Source organism: Chiloscyllium plagiosum, unplaced genomic scaffold (genome assembly GCF_037043375.1).
Source record: "Chiloscyllium plagiosum isolate Xiang-an unplaced genomic scaffold, Cpla_swu_hap1 HiC_scaffold_16, whole genome shotgun sequence".
Classification (NCBI taxonomy): domain Eukaryota; kingdom Metazoa; phylum Chordata; class Chondrichthyes; order Orectolobiformes; family Hemiscylliidae; genus Chiloscyllium; species Chiloscyllium plagiosum.
The window spans coordinates 80,895,244-80,911,337 of NW_028270154.1; the positions used below are offsets into that span (position 1 = coordinate 80,895,244).

General features: G+C 40.3%; 1 protein-coding gene across 1 annotated transcript in view; it reads left to right on the forward strand.

Moving 5' to 3' along the window:
* Positions 1 to 430: 430 nt before the first annotated feature.
* LOC122556859 (transcription factor SOX-30-like) overlaps positions 431 to 16,094 on the forward strand; it is a 31,511-nt gene continuing 15,847 nt past the window's right edge. The window contains exons 1-4 of the mRNA XM_087995072.1: positions 431 to 628; positions 3,381 to 3,798; positions 6,721 to 6,960; positions 8,855 to 9,043. Coding sequence (XP_087851198.1) covers positions 431 to 628; positions 3,381 to 3,798; positions 6,721 to 6,960; positions 8,855 to 9,043 — 1,045 coding nt within the window. The remainder of the gene's footprint in view (positions 629 to 3,380; positions 3,799 to 6,720; positions 6,961 to 8,854; positions 9,044 to 16,094) is intronic.

The following is a 16,094-nucleotide window of genomic DNA, read 5'->3' on the forward strand; positions in this document are numbered from 1 at the left end:
CAACTATTTAATAGAGTGGTAGGACAGCGAATGCCAGGAATTAAACAATAGTTGATTTTGATTTTATCCTGGCCCAATATATGATCTACATCAGGCTTCCACTCATCAACCACAGCTCCGCCTTCAATCCCATAAATCCGACCAGACTAATCTCAAAATTGCAAGACCTAGGTCTCAGCTCTGCCCTCTACAACTGGATCCTCAGCTTCCTGATCCACAAACTGCAATCAGTGAAGACAGCCAAAAGCACCTCTTCCATGACAGTCCTCAGCACTGGCACCCCAGCAAGGATGTGTTCTCAGCCCCCAGCTGTACTTCCTACACACGCACAGCTGTGAACCCAAATTCCATATAAGCATCATCTACAAGTTTGGTAGGACAGATATTAAATAACGATGAGTCAGAATACGGAAAGGAGATAGAATGCATGATGTCATGGTGCAATGGCTACAACCTCTCTCTCAAAGTTGGCAAAACCAAAGAACCGATAATTCACTTCAGCAAGAAAGGAGGAGGACACAACCCTATCTACATCAACGGAGCTGAAGTGGACAGGGTCGAAAGTAACAAGTTCCTAGGAGTGACGATAACCAACAATCTATCCTGGACCTCCCATGTAGATGCAACGGTCAGAAAGGCACAACAATGCCTCTTCTTCCTCAGACAACTTAGAAAATTCAGCATGTCTATAAGCACCGTCACCAACTTTTACAGATGCACCAGAGAAAGCATTCCTTCCAGGTGACTAGTATGGCAAATGCTCTGCCCAGGACCGTAATAAACTGCAGAAGGTTGTGTGCACAGCCCAGACCATCATGGAAGCCAAACTCACATCCGTGGACTCCATTTGCACTTCTCATTGCCCCCGAAAGGTTACCAACATCAAAGACCCCTGCTTCATCAGTAATGCTCGCTTCCAAACTCTTCCTTCAGGTAGAAGATATAGAAGCTTAAACACTTGCACCAACTGGTTCAAGAACAGCTTCCTTCTCTGCTGTCATTAGACTGTTGAATGGAGCTCTCTAACTTCAAATAATGTTGGTCTTGCTAATGTTGATCTTGCTTTGCACGCTCCTGTGCAACCGTAAATCTTTACGCCTCAGTCTGTCTAAGCACCTTATGATCTGTATGTCCTTGTTGCTATGATCTATCTGTACTGCTGGCAAAACAAAGTTTCTCACTGTACTCAGGTACATGTGACTACAATAAATCAAATTAAGTATCTGTATGTTTTCCAGTTGGTGTCACTCAAAAGTAAAATTGGGAATTCTGGACTTTTCCTTATATCTCCATCACTAACTCACTGAGATGGTGATCAATGTGATTCATCCCAACTAAGATCAGATAACTCAATACACAAACAACTCTATATTCTGTTCTGTATTGGTACAGTACAACACCAAGCACCTTTACATAATGAGAAATCAAGGAAGTCCATAAACCTGCTGATATCATTCAAGTTATTAACAAAGTTGTTCAGGACAACATATAATGAAATTTACCAATATTTTCAGTTATTTAAGACAGCCAATAGATGAGACTGTTTTGCTAATTCATGCAATATCAGACCTAATTATGACCTAACCCACCAAGTGGAAACAAATTTCATTCAGAATGGACCAGAATTCACACTTGAGTGATTTTACTCACCATTGATTTCATTGTTGCTTAGTAGTACTACTATGACTTGAAGCAGATATTTTCTCATCACTGGGCAGAAACGTCTTGGATAAAAGTCAACAATCCCAGCACTGTTGAAACAAAATTAAACTAATTCCATGTCTGAATACTAGCATTTCTCAACTTGACGAGCACATTAGGCATACTCAGTCACTTATACACTCTTTCATCAATCTATCATATCAGGTTCCCATAGTTTTGTATCTCAAGCTCAACTGACGGCTGCTGTTAAAGATACTTAAGAAAAAGCTGGATAACTATCTGATTAGGAACAGAGTTAAGCCTTAGCAGTACAGATAGTAATAAAGCTAGTGTGAAAACAACACAATGAAGAAAATTTGTCAAATATTCACAATGTAAGCATCAAAATTGGCCTTTATTTTCCATCTCTAATTCGCCTTGAAAACATGAAGAGATTTGAAACGCGGATGCGAATTAAAATCAAAACTTCACTTAATGTAGAGGATTAGGAGTGATAAAGGGATGGGACTTGGTGCAGTTTTAGAGGTTTTTACAGATTTGGATGATCTTATGTTTATGATAGACACTGTGTGGGTAGTCAGCCTAGAGGGTTAGTGAATAAACAAACTAAAAGAGGCATGAAGATTTATTTAATTAGCTGAATTTGGATTCCCAGATTGCCAGGTGGCATTTAAACTCATTATACTAGATTATTAAAACAGGGATTTGAATTTACTTGTCCTGTAACATAACCAGGTGTCACAGTTCCCAATATAGGATTAGATGTGGCATTATATAGATATTTGCTTAATTTGCCTTCGTTTTGAGATAAATTAATAATAAAAGGAAACAGAAAGCTCAAAAGAACGTCTTATTAGAAATTGTTCTCTTACCTGATTTGTAACTTTGATACCTTGAAAACATTAATTATGTTGAGATATTCAAAGTTGAGTCTCACTCATTGAAAACTCTTGAGCCTCACTCATTGAAAACTCTTGAGCCATGCCACATTTGAGAAACATCACTGGGAGCTGCTTTGATATTAATGCAATATTGAACAAGGAGGTGGAGAAGCAGCAGCCTGAAAGCCTTAGACTTTCCTGTTGAATTTTTTTTTATGATGGTCTTCACATGAACATAAAAGCAAAAGCAGCAAGTAATGTTGAAAGTGGCACATAATGTTATTACTGATCCGTGCCATTGCTGTCTTTATTGTAATGTACTCACTACAACCTAACCTTCTTTATGATTTTACTTGCCTCGCTTAAGAGATTAATTGGATAGTAGTGTTCTGCAGTATCTTCTTAACTTGGTAACTATCAAAAACAAATTTAAAAGTTCCATTCTTACAGCATTTGCTTTTGCTGGCATATAATTCATGTGCCAACATTGACCATGTGTCTCAACAAACAGTTCACCCATGGATCACATTCTGAATCTTGTTCTTAACAAAGCATCCATATGCATTGTGTTTCTATCAGGAGTCACCATACTGATTCAGAGATAGCTTTCTGGCTGTTTATTCCTCATTGCAGGTTTGTGACTTTGATATCAATCTCCACATCTCACTGCTTTCTTGAGCCCCCACTGTGTGGGCTTGGAATAACCTCAGAGTATCTAGTTCCTACAGAATAGTTTCACAATATATGTTGGCCCTTTTAATTAATTGAGTCACCAAACTAATTATAGCATTCCATATTTTCGCTTTAATATGACATAATTTTCTATTTGTTTTTCAGAGTGAAAATAAGTTTGTTTCAGGGTTAAACTCAAGAAAAGACTTTGGTGATCAAAATATTGCTGGCCAACATGTGACTGAAAAGATAAAATTAGAAGATGATGAGCATTATAAACCTTCTAGTTCCAACCGAGGAACTCAACAGACTAAAGATTTATTGTTCTTGAAGGATCTGAATGGGACTGATGGATCACAACATAGTGATCTAAAACTGCCTATTACTTTACACCCACTTCCACCTGGAATCAAACTTCAACTTCAAGGATCATCTTCCACATGTGATGTGGTCAAATTTGCCAAATTATCTGGACCACTAGCATCAAACAATCTGGGCGACATCAGGCTACAGACGCAAGTGGATCCATCCTTGAAAATCAATACTATAAATGTTCCCCTTACTGTTCCTCCTACAGAAGCAGGTACTTTTTTATATAACGGCTGTTGAATTTTATTTTGAGTGCAGTACATTCTTGAGGGGTATTTTTAACATCAAAATGAACATTTTGCTAAATCAGCCACAATCTTAATCATATATGCAGACAAATCATACATATTTTGTTGGTGTGTAGTACTGCGACATCAACAGTGTCAGAGTAGCATGTTGCTGCTTATCCTAGGTTGAGAAGTTTATACTTATTGTTTTAAAATATATGAGCAATTATTATTGTCACAACCTTTTAATGGCACTTTAATTTTTTTTCTGTTGCAACATATGCACATTAGAAGCTTAATAAATATTCATGAGAAAATGAAAGTTTGAAGAACCCATACATTTTAGAGAGCTTAAACAAGTTATAGGATCATAAATTAAACGTATTAACAAATATTTCTCACTGCAGATTTTCTACCAACTTTAGTTCCCTTGTTATTCCTCTCTTGTGGACAAAATCTACTTTTGGGTTATTGTGCCAAGGCTGCCCGTAGCACGTAACTGACGTGGCCATTCTTCAAGTCCAAGCTTTGGCAATTATAGGTCATTCTGCTGCAACACACATTTCATTAACACAATTTTGGTATAATACGATGACGAATTTGAGACACTGTTTCTAAAGCGTAACGTTTTAAAGCTTGTACTGGTTATAATGCGATTCCGGCCCCATTAACTTAGATAGTGCTGCTATTATATGACTTTCTTGTAACACAGGATTGCATGAGATCAGAACTACCACGCTAGAACAGAACTGACTGCACGTGATTAGGATAAATCAGAACCGAGTTTTCACTGAACCCTCCAGTTTCACATTTTCAGAGATGGATTATCCTAAGCTTCCTCATGCAAATTCTGAAACCACTCTAATTTCACCTTTATTCCATACCTGAAATCATTTGTTTGCATTGACCAGAATTAAACCAAGATTTTCAAGTTTACTCGGTACCCCATAGGCTAAATCCAACACTTTTATATATATTTATTTGTAGATTAATCAAGTGTCTATTATGCAGACAAACACCTCAGCATGTTTAAGAGGTCCCAAACCAGGTTAATTGAATTCTGTCCATCTGTTGGGCAGTGCAATATGCACTCTGTCATCAAGAGTATATTCCACTTTTCTAAACTCAGAGAGATTAGGTATAGGTTGATTGAAATTGAAATAACTTTGTGATACTTCTGCAATTTAAAAAGTTTACAGGTTTCAAGTTCAGAGCATCCAGCATAGGCTACTTATGACATTAGGGAAATTACTTAAAGAGTATTGAAGTATGGTAGCAATTCTAATCCCCAGTGACAGGGAGAAAATGCGGACTGCAGATGCTGGATTTCAGAGTTGAGATGTGGTGCTGAAAAAGCACAGCAGATCAGGCAGCATCCGAGGAGCAGGAGAATCGACATTTGGGCATAAGCCCTTCATCAGGAATTCTTGACGAAGGGCTTATATCCGAAATATTGATTTTCCTGCTCCTTGGATACTGCCTGATCTGTTGTGCTTTTCCAGCACCACACTCTTGACTCCAGTGACGGGGACCAACTTCCATTTGTGAACCTGGTTAGTTATTCATCAACAATGCCCTATAATACTGCTAGCTTGTATAGCTCGAATATTGGGTGAGTTTGCTATAGTGGCTTCACATAGTTCCAAGGCCATGTTAGGATCCATCTTATCTTGGAACCAACTTGACCTCCTCTTCTTCTGGCAGGACGATAATCATGTTGATGGCTAAGTAGGTATAAGTGCAATCTTTGTGAATTTACTAAGTGGATACAGGCTTCTCAAAGCTGCAGTTAGTGGCCCAGACTTTGCTGCCAGCAACAAAGGAATGGCACTGGCTGTTGATCACAGTTGCCTACAGAGTTTTCATGGAGACTTGCTGTAATCTAGTGCCTCTACTATGCAGTTACAAACAAAACAGAAAAATATTTGAGCACTCTAACCTATCAGATTGAAGATTTTCGACTGACACATACAAGGTCAAATTTCTCTGGAGTCAAGAAGATACTGTAAAAATGGCATAAAAGATTCCCTCCCCATTTCTGACAGATCCAATTTTTGCTGGTATGGGAAAAGGGTGGGCCGTGATTCACAGAGAAGGCAAATCCAAATCCATCAGTCATTTAAATTTAGCCCTGATATGATGTTGCTGAAGAAATGTAAATATAGTTAATGGTTTTTTGAATGAGGGTGTTTTTTTTCAATAGACTGAAGTCTACAATAGACCTTTCGAATGTTATGGAATCTTATTTTGCTGTATCTCTCTATGGATCCTGATATTTGTCAAAAGTGGCTACCAGGTGCAATGCATACTTGATTTAAGGTCAACAGATGGTGGATGGAGATCATGGGTTAGCATTAATTATCACTATGTTGGCATAGGACTACAGGAGTGGGTAAACTGGCACAGACTGGTGTGGAGGATATGCGTATGGTCGGGGGGGGCATGAGTTGGCATGGGAATGAGATGATGTGGGATGGAGACGCATTGGGTTGGCATGGATGAGGCATGAGGAGTGTGTGTGGAGAGAAAGTATGAAAGGTGAGGTTGGTAGGCATATAATATTCCCACTTTTTTTCCGAAACTTCATACTGTGATGTTATACCAAAGTAGGCCTTATGCTCAGCGTCTGTGCCTAACAGCCTGTGCACTCATTCTGTGATTTGTTAGTGAGTTCTAATGTATCTCCCCTACCACCAGACCAAAAATCTACTGTTCTGACAGCCACTTTAAAGACTGAGTTCACGCAGCTGGGCATTCTTGAAACTTTGTACACCCAACACACAGACAAAAATTTAGTGCTTTCAGGATTTTAAAGGCTTTTTAAAAAAAATCTTTAACATGCTACATTACTCTGATGACACAATTTTTTTCAACCATCTGTACAGTTACTCCCTTTGTTCTGGCTTTAGAAATCAATGATATGCCACCCTCCAAAGACAGAAGTGGGCATATAAAACGGCCAATGAATGCATTTATGGTTTGGGCTCGAATTCACAGACCTTCGTTAGCCAAGGCAAACCCCAATGCAAATAATGCTGAAATTAGTGTCCAACTCGGCCTGGAGTGGAACAAACTGACTGAAGAACAGAAGAAACCCTATTATGATGAAGCACAAAAGATAAAAGAAAAACACAGGGAAGAATTTCCTGGTGAGTTAAAAGCTAGTTAGAATATGTAGATTTGTTTTTATCTTGAAGTGAAGGTGAAGTCTTGGATAATAGCAGGGGAGGATTAGACAGTTCTGGGGAGACTGGGAGTTTAGTTTTTTTTAAATCTCCAAAGCATACGTCTTTTATGGTTAACAGGTTCCTGACTCAGGAGTCACTCTGATTGACAGGTTTGCCTTTCACCCCTTTTGGGTTGAATTCAGCAATAGGCTGTAGGAGTAAGTGCTGTATGTCTGCCCACCCCCCAGTGCTTAGAATGGTGTGAAGATGGTCTGCTCCAAGGAAGTGGTCCAAATCCCAATTCTAGCAAACTTTTTTATGGGGGAGAAGGCGAGTTAATGTACCTGGGGGTGGGGGGAAGCACTCCTGCTCTTCCTGGCGCAGAAAGTGTGCTATAAACGCACATTACTATATGATGTTCCTGCCTCCCTTTAGCCACCAGATTGGAAGGTCTGCTGCATTAAGATCATTTAATTTGCCTCCTCACCTCCTAGAAGTAGATCTGCTGCCCTCTATTTTTTTATTGTCCTGCCTCTGTTGAAACTTTTAGGTGTGTTGAGTTGTGACATTTTTTAAAACATTTGTACCTTATACAACTCTAATCCTGAAGAAGGGCTTATGCCCGAAACGTCGATTCTCCTGTTCCCTGGATGCTGCCTGACCTGCTGCGCTTTTCCAGCAACACATTTTCAGCACAACTCTAATCCACCCAGTTTTGATGTTAAAATTCAGCTTGAAGAGTTAAAACCTGAAACAGAAAGCAAATCTGAGTCATAATTTTCATGAAAGTATTCCTCTAATGTCTATGTAAAAATATTATGAGAAGCGCATGAACTATACTTATTTAGAAAATTTCAAATGTCGTAAGGCATAGAAGAATCTTAATAGTTTTCCAGATGGCATCATCATCAAGCATTCTCTCTACTATATTTGTTGCCACTTAAAAATGTCTTTTTTGTTGGAGAATTATCTCAATAAATTCACTTTTGGCTGAGAAAACATGGATCCTGTGCTCCATCATAAATACTGAGATAAAGTAAGAGAATATCAGGTTCCCTCTGATGATGATCAGTCATGGCACTGCAAATAATGCATTGCAATAAAAGGTTGTAGGTTTGAGCCATGAATCAAGATTTGCACCTACATCTGAGGCTGAATTTCCAGCCCCCCTTTGAGAAGTACTACCCAGTTCTAACACATTAGCATAATTCATTGTGTCAAAGGTGCTCTATACATGCATGTTGGCGTTGTAAGTCACACACTGATGAAACATTAAAGAGAGTTACTCTCTAACTTACCCTGTGAGTATTAAAAATGAATTATGAGAAGATTGTAGGATCATTATTCTAGAAGGGTAATTTTGAAAGGCCCAGATTGAAACGGATTAATTGTATTAACTCACACCCTGCAAATACCTGACAGAAAGAAAGAGTACCATTGCGTAAAACAAAATGAAAATGATCATTAAAAGATCAGAAGCAGAGACTCATCTTATTTGACCTAAGATTCTTGCATGACGTAATACTGAACTCCACTTTGTTATCAACCATCAGAAGTCTTCTGAAGAAATTACATTTGACACCATACCATGCAATGACAGTAGTCCTTATAATGAAACTCTAGCTGTCCGACGTGCTTTTAAATATTATCAGTTTTCAGAGAAGAAAAAGCACAATGATCCTACTGAGGCTTAGGTCCAAAATCTTAAGGGCTCCAATCCACCACTCAACCAACCAAACCTATCTAACACTCAGTAAGTGCATTAATGATGTTTATTTTATCAAACTATTAAATAATGAAATTTGTCCACTTAGTTTAACATCTGAATAGGTGCAAATTTCATACTATAATTTACTACATTACTTTTTCCCCTTAGGATGGGTGTACCAGCCACGACCAGGGAAAAAAAAACGATTTGCATTGGGTGTTCCTTCAAACGTTTTTCCTGGCAGTGGTCAAAATATTGTTTCGACAACTCCAGCAACCATTTACCCCTATCGGCCTGCCACCTACTCAGTAGTTATTCCGAATTTACAAACAAATGTCAACCGTCCATCAGTTATTGGTAAGTTGTGAAATTTATAATTGTGTGTGTTAAACAGTGTAGTTCAACACATCTATTATGTAATAAAAATGATGCGTAAGCCCCAGATTCCAATGGTATGAGTATAAAGCATAGAAAAGGATGTTCAAGGAAGTGATGTGACACCATATGCTGCGTGATAGCCATCCAGTCTATCTTTATGATTGCAAAACTCATTTCTTGGTCAGAGAGAACCACTGCAAAAGGGACCACATGTAAAGCCACAAAAATATGGTAACCATATTTACAAAATGGTGAGCAAATGAAGTCTGCAATTTAAGAGGCCAAAGGAAGGTGTGGCTATGTGTTCACAGAAAATGAATCTTCATTAAGGAGCAAAAATCATGCACTTTTTCCTGTTACCCCATTGAAGCCTAAACAGATAACTGGCTACCTCCCTTTCTCTGAGATAGATTCTTCCCTTCTTCACCCATTTCTCATAGTCCCCTCTCCACTTCTACCTTTTTTCACTTCCTCCCAGCCCATCCAACACTCAGTGCCCATCTCCAACCCAACGTTCTGACTGAGGCCGACATCAATTATGATCATTTCTATTGATGCCTAAAGAGTCTCCCAATTCTTTCCTTGCTTTCTTTCTTGTCTTTATTTATCCCTCAATGCTTTATATTTGCTTATGATTTATTTATTTAATAATTTCAATCTCTGTTTCTCTTCTTTCCCACTTTCCCTCTCCCTGTCCCCTTTCTTCACTCCCCCCTCTCCCTGAACCCTTTCTTCACTTCTCCCTTCCCAACTGCTTCCCATCCACCTTTCCCTCACTTCTCCCTCTCCTCCTCCTGTCTCCCTATCACCTCCTTGTTCCTAACCTGTTATTATCACTTCCCATTATTCCCTTCCCCTGACTCTAATTCTCTGTTCCTCCCTTCATTCAAATTAAAATTGGTCTCATGCCTGCAACATCTGTCTGTAGACGAAGACCAGAGACTGCCTGGAAGTTGAAACTCAGATCTCTTTTGCTCAAAACCTCCAAGATGTCATCACTGTCTGGGTGACCCGATGCTCTTCATTGGTCAAGGAATAGAAATTTCAGCTGAACACAGCCCAGAAATTGGAGTGAGGAGGTGAGCAGAAGGGAGACAAGCATGGGTTAGCAGCAACCTGCAGAACTGTTTTGGACAGGAAAAGATGAGAGAGCTGTTGTCCTGGCTTCAAATTAAGGTATATTAAAAAACAAGAAATTACCAGTTCTGTGATTGCCTCCAGTGGTTTACTGAGGAAAACTGATCAGGCTACTGACCAAGCAGAACTTTTGCTTCCCATTTATTTTTTACTGAACTGGAGGTCTTGCTGCAAGAGGAGGAGAGTAGGTCAGATATCACACATGGGACGAGATCATCCAATGTTTGCAAAGGCAATAGGATCAGATAATTATAGTGACTAATCTCAGGTCAGTGCTGTCTTTATATTACACATATGCAAGATCGCACAGGAATCTGGAATATGCCATGCAGAAAACAAACTGGTAACGTGCATGGCCTGGCAGAAGTCTTAAAGGGACCACTCAGTGCAACAGCCGGGCTGAAAGTATTCAAGGGAAATTAGAGAAATTAGACATTGAGAAGGTGTCAAGTTCTGAGGTTTTAGAAAAGATATCACAGTGGTCATAAAATGCATCTTAATGTTTTACCAACTGTGCCAGTAGACTCTCACATGACTCAGTGAATTGCATCTTCAACATTCATTGATCATCATTCTCTGTTAATTGTACTCACATCTTGCTTTCTTAATTTTTCTTTAACTCATTGAGGGAACATGTGCTTCATTGATTGGACCATCATTTATTATTAACCATCCCTGATTACTCTTGAAAAGGTGGTGGAGGTCCGTCCTCTTTGACACGTCCATTGGGTCTAGGTAGATCTTCTGTTTGGGAGCAAGTTTGGGATATCCATCCAGCAACAGTTAAAGGAAGGGCAATATATTTCCAAATCAGGATAGTGAGTGACTTGGGGGGGAGGGGGGATTTTGCAAATGATGATGTTCCCATGCATCTGTCCTTCTCTTTCAAAATGGGAGTGTTCATGGGTTTAGAAGATGCTACCTAAGGAGCCTGGGTAAAGTTTTGCAGTACATTTTGCAGGTGGTACTGCTGCTCCTGTACCTCACCTTCTATCCTTTGCACTGATCCAAGCCTCATACCTCACACAACTCGCAGCTTGCTCACATTGCCACTTAGTCAGTGATGGTAATCTCGTCACCCAATCAAAGCTTATTACACCCTCTTACACATTTCTGTCTCTCTTGTAGGACAAGGTGGTGTGCAACCTTAGGCAACAGTTACTAAGGTGACATTCCTTTCTCCCTTGGAGAAGTCAGTGCTCACCATCATTGAGCAGTAATGGCTGAGACCAGGGCAATGGCAGAGCTACTGTCACTGAAGCTGATAATATGCTTGCACTTACTCCACTTTACAATCCTATTTCCCTTCATTTAATAATCTCTTCTGACTTGCAAGGTGCAGATGGTGTAAGCATGCATTCCTTGGTTTCTCCCTCTCCTCTTCGCAAACTCTGCACTTGTACTTTTCAGATACCCAAGTCTGTTATCCAGGCAGTTATGGAAGACAAAGAACTGAAGAACAAGAAAATAACGATAAAAAGAAACATTGTCAGTCACTGTCATACCTCGTTACCAGCTCGGATACTGACATTACACATACTGTAAAGGAAAGCTTAGAAGTGGGATCTGTGCATGGTGAGATATGGGACATAAGTGGCCTCCAGCCTGGGCAGGAGAAAGGCAATACAAGTACCAGATTACCAGAGCATGAATTTGTGTATGAGTTCTTCTACAGTCAGATGAGGATTTAATGGAAAACCAAAAGAACTATGGATGCTGGAAATCAGAAACAAAAACAGAATTGCTGGTAAAACTCAGGAGTTGTGGCAGCATTTGTGAAGTAAAGTCAGAGTTAATGTTTCAGGTCCAGTGACTCTTCTTCAGAACTGACGGTAGCTTGGAAAAGGTTTATATTTATGCAGAAGTTTGGGTGGGGGGAAGGGGGAGAGCAAACGATGGATGGAGATAGAACCCAAAGAGAGAGAAAATCAGTAAGACAGATGAAGGAGTAATTTAAAGCCCACCTGGGGGAATGAAGAGCTGCTAATGGACTATAAGTAGCTGACAAAAAGTGTATGAGGTAGCAAGCTATGTGACGACAAGGTCTGATGCGTGGAGGTTGGTGTAAGAACATGGCGTCAGGCCCTAAAATTGTTGAACTTAATATTAAGTCCAGAAGGCTGTAGTATTCCCATATAGAAAATGAGGTCCTGTTCTTCCGGCTTGTGCTGACCTTCGATGGAACACTGCAGCAAGCCTTAGACAGCAATGTTGGATAGGGAACAAGGTGGTGTTTTGAAATATCAGGCAACTGGAAGCTCAGGGTATTTCTTGCGGACAAAACATAGATGTCCTGCAAAGCAGTCACCCAGCCTGCACTTTGTTTCCCTAATGTAAAGTAGACCGTATGTGAGCAGTAAATACAGGAGACTAGATTGTGTGAAGTGCAGGTAAAGTGTAGGTACAGGAAGCAAGGTATGAGGATGTATAGTCAAGGTAACTGTGGGAGTCAGTGGGTTTTTGTGGATATTTGTGGCCAGCCTGTGCCCAGAATTGGAAAAAGACATGCTGAGGAAGGAAATGAAGGCTTCAGAGATGGACTAAGTGAAGGTGAGAGTGGGGTGGAAATTGAAAATGAAGTAGATAAACTTTCCCAATTCAGGACAAGAGAGGGAAGTAGCACTGATGATGCCATTGATATAACCAGAGAAAGTGTTGTGGGTGGAGTCTGGAGTAAGACTGAAACAAGGAATATTCCACATATCCCTTAAAACACAGGCATAACTGGGGCCCATGCAGGTCCACATGGCCACACATTTGATCTGAAGGAAGTGAGAGGAGTTAAAGGAGAAGTTGTTCATAGTGAGGACAAGCTCAGCCAGACAGGGGAGGGTGGTGGTGGATGGGGACGGTTCAGGCCTTTTTTCCAAGAAGAATTAGACCATCCTTATGGGGGATGGATGTGTAGGGGGATTGCGCGTCAATGATAAAGGGAAGGCAGCTAGACCCATGAACGGGAAATTCTGAAACTGACGTAAAGCGGGAGAGAAATCATGAATGTAAGTAGAAGGCACTGGAAAGATGAAAAAAAATCGAGTCAAGATGGGAAGAGATGAATTCCATGGGGTGGGAGCAAGCAGAATTAATGAATCTGCCCAAGCAGTCCTGTTTGTAGATTTTGGGAAGGAGGTAGAAGTGAGTTGTGTGGGATTAGGAGACTATGAATTTGGAGGCAGTGGTGGGGAGACCACCAGCTGAAATGAAGTTACTGATAGTGGTGGACACCACACAATGGACTTTAATGCAGTTCTCTCTGTAAAAGGCTGAAGGGTATGAACAGTGAAATGCTTGATGTATTGACAAACTTGCCAGAAAGCCTGGAGTTAATATCAAGGAGTGTTGAGCTGTGCATTACCAACCTTACACGGGCCTCTGGAGTCCATCTTCTCCAACATGGAAGTACTGGTCAACTTCATGTCAATACTTGCAGATCCAGCCATGTTAATATATTCTGATGGCACAGTTTCCAGTTTCTAAACCAGAACCTAGACTTCTGCCATGCAAGCTCAACTTGCTGCCACACAGGTACAGGTAACTGCAATATATATGTTGATACCATTGTTCAAAGGAGCTTCTGGGGTGTCATAGCAGTCCAGCAATCTGTCTTGCCACAGTTCCTAGGTGGAGCTCTGAAGGAGAGGCTGTGACCTTGTGGAGCATAAACCTGATATCCTCTCTTAGAATGACAATCTTCATTCCATTTTGTTCTGGCTGAAATAGCAGACTGCTGCAGAAAGAAGCATCATGATTGTTGCCAGGATACCAAACAACGACTTGCATGCAATGCCGCACACCAGCTAGATGTTGAAGAAGTGGAATTTCATTCAACTGTACTTTATCCCAGAGTTGCCAGGCAACACCTACAAAGTGTATCACCTGCTTTGTGTGCATAACACTTGCTTCTCTCTGGCAAGGCAGAGTGCCATGTATTAATCTCTTTGTGAATAAAGTGTCTCAGGGTTATCGTTCATGCAATGGTGATCATTAGGGAGAAGAATTGGTCCCTGAACATCCTCAGCAGATATAGTCTCCAACTGAAAGCTCTTCATATCCTCCCCTCCTCCCTCTTCAAGTGGCCTGTCCTGCTGTGCAGGATTTCTTTTAATTCTTCCTGTCATTTGCTAGCCAAAGAAAGTGAAAATAGCTATATTTATGTTGGGGAGTGAGTTCTTTGTATAGTGTCTCTGATCCTTAGCACATGTTAAACCACTTGATGTAGACTTCAGAAACTTCAACCAATTCTGAAAACCAGCAAACTCTTCTAAAGATATAACTGAGTTGGTAAAATTCAATCAGCAAGTTGATGCTCCCTTTAAGACGATTGAATTCTAACTGCTGCTGAACATGTATTCAACTGTGTATGTCTACCAGATGGAGCTAGCTGAAACGTTGAGCTACAAAATGGCAACATTAGAGTTAAATCAACATTATAGATATTGCTCAATCAACCATTATAGATATGTTACGGAACACCTCTGAAGCAGGTGGAATGTGAATTTGGGCCTTCTGTCTCAGAGGCCAGGACACTGTCACTGTGCTACTAGAAGTCTCAAATCGACATGATGTGCTGATTGACATGTGATTTGTCTCTAGCATCTAGTGAACACTCCCTGCATGCATGCTTATCACATATGACACAACTCACAATGTAATTACACTTCTGGCATCAGGCAGTGGGATCCACACTTGGCAGCAGCAATATTCTGATCCTTTCTTTGAATCCTGGTATGATTCAAATATGCCCTCAATCTATCTCATCTGCAACACAAATTGAATTCTTACTGCAGTCAGGTACCCTGAACTAAATGAAGCACTCCAACAGAAACCTGAGCAACGTATAAGCTAAGCATAATTTAAATATTGATTAAAAAGTGACATGAAGTCAAAGCTTTTCATTTTGCATTTATCCCTTTCAACCCCTTCATTATTTTTCCCTCTGTACCAGTTTCACTATGTTGCTTTGCCCACGTCCCTTTGCAATTTCTGCACATTCTTCTTCACAATTTGAAATATCCTCTAATTTAGATTAATCAGTAAACTTTGATTGTTATTATTCCTATCTCTCCAATCTGCATCTACATTTATATAAGTTGGACATAGAAGGGTTTCTGAGGGATGCCACTATTGCTGTAACCTTTTTGCCTATATGTCAAGTCTCCTAACTAGTCAAATAAAAGCAAGTTACTGCAGATGCTGGAAATCTGAAACAAACACTGAAAATAATGGAGGTACTCAGCAGATCTGTGGAAAAAGAAACAGTTAATGTTTCAAGACTAATATGATTATCCTTCAGAAAAGATACTACAAGCAGAGTCATTGAATATTTGTAAAGCAGAGTTGGAGACACAGGGAATGGTAGGGTATGTGACAATGTCATTGGACTAGTAAACCAGAGCCCTGGCTAATGCCGTAGAAACATGAATTCAAATCCCACCATTGCAGATGATGAAAATTGAGTTCAACTTTTAAAAGTTCTAAAATAATGATGTGACTGTTCTTCATCTTTGTTAAAAACCCCCAACTGGTTCACTAATGCCCTTTAGAGAAAGAAATCTGATGTCCTTACCTGATCTGAGACAAAAATAAACTGCAGATGCGGGAATCCAAAGTAGACAGGCAGGAGGCTGGAAGAACACATCAAGCCAGGCAGCATCAGGAGGTGGAGAAGTTGGCATTTCAGGTGTAACCCTTCTTCAGGACTGGAGCTGCAGATAAAGGGGGAACACAGGGGCAAGGTGGTGAAGTGGGGATAGGTGAAGACAGATAGAGGGTACGACCTGGTTGGTCAATGGGAGGAATTAATCCAGTTGGTGGCAGAGAGCATTGGAAGGGAGACGATGGGGCTGGGAAGGGAGTCAGAGGATAGGGAGGGAGGTTATTTGTAATTGGAGAA